General features: G+C 36.9%; 1 protein-coding gene across 1 annotated transcript in view; it reads left to right on the top strand.

Annotated features, from left to right (window-relative positions):
• The window catches only part of LOC111866027 (vitellogenin receptor), a 91,150-nt gene that overhangs the window by 20,574 nt on the left and 60,668 nt on the right, over positions 1-9,908 (top strand). The window contains exons 6-7 of the mRNA XM_023854519.2: positions 4,381-4,489; positions 6,775-7,041. Coding sequence (XP_023710287.1) covers positions 4,381-4,489; positions 6,775-7,041 — 376 coding nt within the window. The remainder of the gene's footprint in view (positions 1-4,380; positions 4,490-6,774; positions 7,042-9,908) is intronic.

Here is a 9,908-nt window from a genome sequence, read left to right as displayed (position 1 = left end):
GACTACAGTTGGAGTATAGCAGCCGTCGCGGAAAGAAGAACCGGACGTGTGTGTGATTGTGTAATTGGGAGCGTGTGATACAGCGATACATAGCTCCCCTACTGTAAACGTGTAGACTACTGAAGACAGAGTGAACTGATTTGCGCATAGGGTTATAAATCGTGAAACCCCGCAACAGTGTTAACAGATTAATGCGATTAGGGTTATAAAGTGTGAAACCCCGCAACTGTGAGATAAGTAATTGTAGCCGTTACTTGTAGATTGTTAAATAAACCAGTTAACCATCTCTACGGCGTCTTCAGTAACAAAACACGTTACATTGGTGTCAGAAGTGGGATCAGTAACGTAAACACGTTACAATATATTTAATTCACTAAAAAGTGTTTGTTAAAAGTTTAAAATGTTAACTATGTACATTCAGTGTCATTGCTACATGTTTTTCCCTTCCATAAGTCATAGTTTTCAAGATAATTAAACATAAATGAGAAAATAAGATCTAAAAGTTTGTGACGATGGTACATTGGTACAAATACAGTGCGTTCAACCATCGAGGAAACCAGGGGAGTGGCGTAGGTCGGATACATTATTTCTCACAGATTGCTGCTGTCACTGCCGATAATGGAATGAGAAATCAGCGCTGATTGTGCGCACTCTCGCTAGTGTAGAGCGGATGGATCATTTCTCCGCGACTACTGTACCCTTCTCTGCTACCGAGAGTGCAGTTGTGTCGCTGATTCCCTTGCATAAGTTTCTGTACATGCACATATTTATAGGAATACTGTAAGAAGATAACAAACTTACCATGCTTTATAACAGGTGTTGGAAGTGATCCCCTTCAGCTTGCAAACATGCCTCACATCTCATAAATAAATTATGCAACGCTTTCTGTAGTTGGTCCACGGCAGTTGAACTAATTATGTGTGTAAAATCCTCATGCTATACAGCAAGTGCCATTACAGAGTGAAAAGGTGGAGGCGTGGTGTGCTGTAAGTCTGTGCCAAATCATTGGCCCCTTATTTTTCCATGAAACTGAACTCTGACCGCTACGTTAATGATATACAGTCGCAGAGAAATGATTCATCTGCTCTACGCTAGCAAGTGTGTGCATGTTTATCAGCGCTGATGACTTGTTCTGCTATCGGCAGTTACAGCAGCAATCTGTGAGATCTGATCCCCTAGTTTACTCGATGATTGAATGCCTGTTATTATGTTTCTGGACATTATCCATCATCTTGTCTCTGTCTAAAAACCATCCTGTTTATTTCTCCAAACACACCATTTCGGAGACTGGAGTCTGTCTCTGTCTTCAGGTAAAACCTACTCAGTTGTGCCCAATCGATGGAGCTAGTCCCTATCTCCGGACCCAAACATTCCAGAATTTTATTGCTATGGATACATTTCTGAATTTCATTGTTCACCATTTAGCAATGCTGTCCCGAACATGATAACCAGTGTCTTATTTATATTTCACCAAATTCTAGCCCTGATGTTTGTGTAACATGACAAAACACCACAAAAATTATTTATTCATTATTTTTGCTTGATATTTTCATTTTTTTAATGTAAAAGACAACATCAGAAGGTAGCATTAACAAGTTAAAATTGTAGAGGAAATAGTAGACTGGATGTTCTAGAATTATTATGTTGTGTACCTTCCCAGACTTTATTTAATAGTCATTGCCACAGTGAACATACATAGAAAAATATATAAAATTGCACTGACCTCCCTTAATGCATTAATGGTCATAAACACTGGATGGAATTTAACACACCACACACTTGATTTACTAGTGTCATTTAGATTTCCTGGAGTAATTTTGGAGTTTACATAAAAGACAGTGTTTCTTTTTAATACAAAGCACTACCCAGATGTTTATCTTGCAGCCTAGTTCAGTGATCGGAACTAGGTTAGTTCATTGATCGGAACTAGGTTAGTTCATATGTGCTTTCTTGTGATGGTGAAGAAAATTGGTTGTTCAGAGATGCTATATGTACCACTACTGATACCTGAACTAGCAGAATTCCATGAACAGTTACTTTTTATTATCCAAAAATATTATGAAAAATATAAGAATTGAGTTTGATTTGTTTCATTCTGGTCCGTCACACTAACAATTACAAATATAAATCACTCCGTCCAATGTGACCTGTAAGTTTTTTACTACATGAAAACTTAACACCCTTACATGTTTCGGTCTCTGCGGACCATCTTCAGAGGGCAAACATCACTACAAATAGGAAACCACCATCACATAAGTTGTTTAGACATAAAGTAGCATATAAGTGTACGTACTTTACATCTAAACAACTTATGTGATGGTGGTTTCCTATTTGTAGTGATGTTTGCCCTCTGAAGATGGTCCACAGAGACCGAAACATGTAAGGGTGTTAAGTTTTCATGTAGTAAAAAACTTACAGGTCACATTGGACGGAGTGATTTATATTTATAAGAATTGACTTCTAAAAAGTTTGTCAAGAAATTTTAATATGAAACCAAGCCATTGCTGGAATTTTTTGTTCATTTGAAAGTATTATGCCCTCAGAATAGTATCCGAAACATGTGACAGATATTTCGATGTGAAAAGTGACATTAGACAAGTGTATATTGACATACTTTATGAATGTGGCTTGACTGTGATCAATGATAAATTCTGTTCAGCTGACAACATCAGTCTTGAATTTACAGATATATGTATGCTGATCTGTTATTGAGTTTTTTTATAAATTTCTCATGAAAGAAGAAAAATCCCCAAGAACTGTAATCACATACCTAATACTCATATTTAAAGAGTTTTTTTGCTTGCTTGTAATAATAGCCTGGAAAATCAGTTGAAACAGGGATAGGAATTAGTTGAAAATAATTACAGATATTTGACAATGAAGATGAAGATTCATATAAAAATCAGACATTTCACATTACTTGGAAAAAATATTCCATTCTAATATCAGTTATTGTAGAGTATCCAGACTGACATAAAATTAGAAGATTGATTAAAAGTTACACTGAATTTTTGGATTTTTTTTAAGCATAAATGCTTTTTATACAGTAATGATTGACAGTGTCATTTCAGTTCAGAATAGTTTGCCTCCTGTTTTATGTCCAAAAACCTAACAATTAAAATACAGAGAGCCACGGTTCTTACCTCTTTTAGAGCAGGATGTCAACGAGAATATTTTCTTTTAATTGAGAAGTAACATGTGGCTTGAAACATTTTCATTATGAGGAATGTAATTTATATTGTTGCATGTTTGCTAGGCAATGCGACAAGAAATTGTGTTGGTTCTCGGATTTGAATGAATATCTCTATTGGACAGTCTCTTACACTCTCTTCACTTATAACGTCCTTTAGACGTTTCTTCTTCAATGTTACAACTGTTCTGCTCTAGTCGGATAAGAGCTCTTCTGCTCTAGTCAGATAAGAGCTCTTCTGCTAAAGTCAAATACAAACTGAAGTAGTCTCTTGTCACAGTTGGACTCTTATAACGTGCACTTGGACTGAATAAGGAATACCTTGTTGAAGAGTTAATTTCACCCACTGCTATTTAAACGCTGTCTCAAACGGTTTGTTTGTGACAGTGGGTACCCCACTGTTAGACTTTCATTTCCAGGGCAACAATTTCATAGGCTTTGCTGCCTAGGCATTGCTTGCCATTGTATAGCAATGGATGCGTTCCGATTCCAAATATTCTGGCCCTAGGTGGCACGCCACAATATCTTCACTGAATATTGAGATGATTAAAATGATGAGACAGATTGGATATGTAGCGCACACATAGGAGAGGTGAATAATGCATATAAAATATGTGAGAAAACATGGAGGGAAGACTGCTTGGGAGATCAAGGTATTGTTTGGAGGTAGGTTTAAGATGAATCTTCCAGAAACAGGATGTGGCTGGAACCTGTCTGCCTCAGGGCAGGGTCCAACACTGCTCAACAAGTGGCAGTGAATTTCTTGACTAGGTAAATTACAGCTTCTGAAGAATGATGATCTTGTAGAGTTGGTGTAAATCAATGGTGGTAATGATAACTGAGGCATGTTGAACACACTAAGAAAGTTTTGTTTTTATAGTAAGTCCATAGTTTGCACTCAAGTTTATGTTTATAAAATATTGAGAATGCTTATGAGATTGTTCATTTTTGGTTTGTTAGGACAATATAAGACTGTAAAATTTTTAATTGCAGTATGTATAAATAGCTTTTAACTAAATGACTAGAATGCAAATAATGAATTGTGAAAGTTCTTGCTTTGCGAATTCCTAAAATATGTAACTATCCACCATACTGGGAAAATTAATGAACACAGAGTTATTACAAAATAATAGTTGGCTTTGGTTTATTGAGTTTGGGATTTGAATAATGAATATCCCCTTCTATTTCAGATGTCCTGTACAGATGGATTTTTATGTGATAATCATCATTGCATTCCAACTACATTCATTTGTGATGGTTCTGATGACTGCGGAGATAACAGTGAAGAATTACACTGCCGTAAGTTCTATAACATTTCTTTCACACCTTTTATTTCAAGTATCTTCTTTAATTTGTGCAGTATGGTAATAGACTTAGGCTTTAATGGTGGTTCAGTGATAAATGTGGATTCTATTTCTGGTTGATGGCACCATTCAGATGTAGGCTGTGCTGTAAAATTTTGGGGAGAACCTTTTTCTTACAATCTTTAGGGCAAGTAACCACCTAATGATCCCAACCACTACTAACCGTAATAATTCATTGGTCACTGGGAAATGCTCTATTTGACTCACTGAGCAATGATCAATGCAAAGTAACAGAAGTATACCTTCAAAAGTGCAGATCCCTCCAAAGTCCCCCCCCCCAAATTGTTTAGCCCTTTAAAGTCTACTCTTCTGTTTCTCACTTTCCATTGGATATCATTTGATGAATCACATAAAGCACCTCCCACTGCCCATTGCACCTGAGCTATGAGTATTATTAGGGCCATTAATCAGTCACATTGCGTTGGGAATGGAGGCTATAAGGATTTCCAAAATGTTGGCAATGCAGCCTGCACTGTCACATACACTAACAGTTTTATGGTGGTGTTCCTCACCCCATCAGCCTTTCCTTCTCTATGTTCATTGGGTGTTCCCTTAAATATGAAGTCCAAAATTGTGCACATAATGTACTTAAGATTCGTTGAGATTTAATGTAAGTTATTTTAAATGGAAGAAAAAGTAAATACACTTATGTAATTAAGCACCAAGTGTCAGTGTAGATAGATAATGAGCTCAGAACTCTGTACAAGATTGTGATACTTTTGGGAAAGTGATCTTGACTGGTACCCACCATGCATGAGTGCATATTCCAGCATTTTTAGTAAGGTAAATGGAAATACACTTGTTCCATTACAAATGGGAATCTGTGAAGTTTTCTGTCTAAGACACCTTATTTGGGTGTGTCTATCTCTGCATGCACTTCTAATGGCTGAATCTACCAGAAGAATGGAATGTTTTACCTTCTGTTCTTCACATTCCTTTGGTTATGCCATCAGGAAACTAGAACATTAGGACATGACCTATATTCTGGTAGTATTAATTTTGACTGAACTATGATGAATGAAAGTAAGCCAGATTTGGTTTGTGTCTGTAATTTCCATTTTATTTCAATCTTAATAAAATTCTCCACTTTCTGGTTAATAGACATATATTCAAAGAACATCTATGGAAGCGACACGTTCATACAAATATTCAAAGTGAAGAGATGTTGAAACATTGAGGTATTACAATGTACTTTTCATTTAAGAATCAGTTTTCTTTGATTGAGTGATATCTAATTCATGCTTCTACATAAAAATAACATTTTTTATTCTAGTATTACTTACATTGTATACTGATATATGATAATAAGTGTACCTAAGGGTACTTGATTTCGCTCAAGGTAGACCAGCTGGTTTTGTGATGGACCTGGTTCCATAGCCAAGAATGCTTTACAGTTCAATATCTATATAACTAGGGACCGGATTTTAATTCAAATGCATATTTCTTTCTTGCAACCAGAAAGTATGCTCATTTGTATATATGTGTGAATTACTTCATTTCTTAAATTTTGGACATGGATTGATGGTGCATATAAATGCATATTTTGCATGTTTTATGAATAAGCATTATATTTTCGAAGATCTCTATTTATACTGCATATTTCCTTTTGAAAATGTTTATCATATATATTTTTTAATTTTGTGTTCAAATTTTCAATCAAGGTCGTGTGTATACAATTTTTCTTTTCCATATTAGAATATGTTGCTCTTTTGACTCAACATTTTGTCATGATTCACGTTTCTGATGCAATACCCAGAATGGGACTTCCCCGATCCCTCTACTTGTAACTTGCCTCATCCGTGTACCATCAAAGTGGCTGCGAATAGATTAGTCAGAACCGTTCACATGTAGCTGCTATCAATGTAATACTATTCAACTGATAATGGACTTCACTTATTTATTTTTGAAGTCTCCATGAGGTTCGTTACCCATCTTCATTTGAAGCTGGGGGCCATTCACATTAGTGGTGACTAGTCTGTAGTTAAGTTTATTTAGCTTTCTGTAGTCATGCTGAAAGTAAAAGTAAGTCAGAAAACTAAATTACAGCTGTATCAGTGGGAGTTCGAAAGAGAGATAAGTACGGATAACGGCATTTAAGGGATTATTAGGGCGTAAAAATCCAGTCCCTAATTATAACACAACAGGATGCATGAAATAAAAAAAAAGTTCAATATCTATTAACTGCAAGAATGATATGACTTTACACGTTTTATATTTCAGCACGGGACCGTCATGTATCTCCTGAGGAATGCATTTTGGAACGGAACTTGTTTCTCTGTGCTGATAAATTTGAATGTGTGGAAGTTGGAGAACTGTGTGATGGTGTGGAACACTGTCGAGATGGCTCAGATGAAGGCCCAGCATGCAATGTGAGCATTGCAGCCTGCAGCACTGCAGGATGCAGTCATCGTTGTGTGGGTTCTCCTCGTGGGCCTCTGTGTATCTGTCAAATTGGTTATGAGATTGTCAACAATAAAACATGCATTGGTATGTATTTACATGCAGGTTAGAATATTTTTGACACAGTAATAGTCCTTGTATACCACTGTTTATAATAGACAAAATGAAGGACACAAGCATATATCAACTGCAAGTAAAGAAGGTGAAGCTTAGCTTGTTTGTGAGGTGTAACTCAAATATTTTCATACCTAGCAAGTATGAATCTGCCAACACCTGCATTTAATCTTAAATTATACACACATGTATCTCCCTGAACTGAATTACATGTGCCTTCACAGAAACATATGATGAATGTGGTAAACTTTCAAGTGACTTGAAATTGCAAGTTGGATAATCTTAACATTTTTTTATTGCTAGTGGGGTGGGACTAAGTTCCCTATACTGCGGCCACTTCTGGCCTATTGTACCAGCCCCAGATGATAGGTGAGGGTGATTGTGGAGCATTTGGTGGAATGAAGATTGGCAGGGGAAACCGAAGTACTTGGAGAAGACCTGCCACAGCGCCACTTTGTCCACCACAAATCTCACTTGACCAGACCCGGGATTGAACCCAGGCCGCCGCGGTGGGAAACCAGTGACTAACCACTTGAGCTGTGGGGCGGCCATATTCTTAACATAGTCCGGTAATGCCTTATTGCAATTCTACAGACAGGTCATGCTTAGGCTCCATGAGAATGAATGGAAACAGAAAAATATTTTAACATGAAATCTTTGCAGTTACACTTATGTTGATCTTGGAATGACTAGCCATCCGGTGTAAACAATTTTATTGCAAATAAACCAATTACTTACATGGCCTTGCATGATTCAGCCCTTCAGGGCATCTTTAGAGGCTTGACAGTAAAATGAACTTGCGCTACAGTTTGCTAAGGATCATGGTATAAGTTTAGCAGTGCTAAGAATAAAGGAGGTTAAAATTATAATATTTAACTATCATCAATAAAACTGTTTGTTTTTTTGTTATGTCTTATGACAGAAAATTGTTTGTTGCTGCTTTTAAGTGTATGAAAGTATAGAGAAGGGAGGTATTTTAATATTTATCATATGAAGGTTTTGTACTTGGATGTACTGTTGAATTCATGTAGTGTCGGTGTATGTGTTGGGCTGAAAGTTAAGGTGGTTTGGGTGTGGATTTGTATAATATTAACTGTATTGATTGGCACATGCATGGTGTTATATTGTCACATGAATTAGTGGCTAAATATGCGGGTTTGGATCGATGAGTTGATTTATTGGATATCCACTACAAATAATTATAACACTTTCAAGTTGACTGTAATTTTAACACATAAAGTCTTCTATATCTGCTTGTTTCTAGGTGACACATCTAAACAGTGGCTATTCCTTTGCAAAGGTTTCCTTGTCTGTTTCCTAGCAACAGGTTTTAACACAGGAGCTATAACTGTCACACTCCAGATATCAGTACACTACAGCACACCTAAAGTCTTCAGTTCACACGTTAAGTCTTTACAGGTCGACTTCTAATTCTTCTTCAACTATGAACTCGTGGCTATCTCCTTCTGACAACTGACTGACTGATAGCACCGATTGTCTTCAAGATAACCCCTCACTGACACCACAGAAAACACCATCTTCTTTTGTTAAGGAGTTTACAGCTTCGTTGCCTAGCAGTAGACGTCATATTGTTCAATGTGTTTGCTTGGCACAGACTGCATAGAAAACAGTTTCCCCTATAGTGTTACATTCTTAATGGGGAGTGTCGCATAGAAGCGGCAGTTCTTCTGTTACCTGTATTCATTGCTGTGAGAATGTTTATGGACATTCCTCTTTGTAGCAGAAATGACCAACATGTCATATGTTTTGTGGCTATTTAGAAAAGATGGGCCAAAATATGTAAAGCCATATAAATAATGAGATTATTTATAATAAACTGTTTACACTGGATGGCTTTACATTCCAGGACCAAGCATAAGAATGTTGTCATGGGTAGGATGGTACACATGAAGAAATGACAGGTTCTAGTTCAGATGCTTGGATTTATTAGCACTTCGGTTACTCACGCTCGTAATCACATTTACTATCCTGCTATCACTGATTGACACATTATACAGTTTGCTACTAGGGTTTTCAGTCTTCACTAGTTGTAGCCTGGCAATGGAGATTATTCTGCATCCATATCCTGCTGGTTAACACTTCACAGGTGAACCCTCAATTGACTCTTGTAGCTTCAGTTGTCTTCAAGATAATTCCTTGGCACAGACCCTGCAGAAAAAGCAGCCTCTATTGTTGTGAGGCATATTTGCTTTGTCATTGCATAGCAACAGTCATGGCACAGACCATGTAGAAAATGCCATTCTCCTATTGTTGTGTGTGTGAATGTTGCAGATGTTACCTATCAGTGCCTGATGTTTACTTTAGTAATGGGTCTATATGTTACAATATTTTTACACCAATTTTCACAACTGGTACTATGAAAGAAAGATAAGATGTATATGAGACAAGAAAAATTGTTACATTTTAAGACAATATGTATGAACAAAACTGTAATGTTAATTAAACAGGATACTTGAGCATAACATTAGGAACCGGGAGAGTCCCATTCAGAGTAAGTGCTCAGACCATTGCTACCTGGGATGCAGTACAAATGAAAGAGCTGTGCACAGGCTTTTACAGAGTGTCAACCTGCATCCAAAAGCCATGCTGTAGTATATAGCCTCAAAGGTCAGAATTCAGTGGGTTGTATGTTTACCATAGAGCAGGCATGTCCAACTTCAAACAGGTTGTGATCGACTTTTTAGTGTCAAAATTGCTAGTGATCTACCACCCCCTCCTATCATCGTACCTCGCTTTAAGCAAGAATATTGGTAAAAATAACACAACACATGATGTTTGTTGTAAAAGCAACATACGTTGAAAGTACAGACTACTTTAAT

Source organism: Cryptotermes secundus, unplaced genomic scaffold (genome assembly GCF_002891405.2).
Source record: "Cryptotermes secundus unplaced genomic scaffold, Csec_1.0 scaffold135, whole genome shotgun sequence".
In the NCBI taxonomy this organism is placed as follows: domain Eukaryota; kingdom Metazoa; phylum Arthropoda; class Insecta; order Blattodea; family Kalotermitidae; genus Cryptotermes; species Cryptotermes secundus.
The sequence above is the reverse complement of the archived record's forward strand: the minus strand, read 5'-3'. Positions and strand labels throughout refer to the sequence as shown.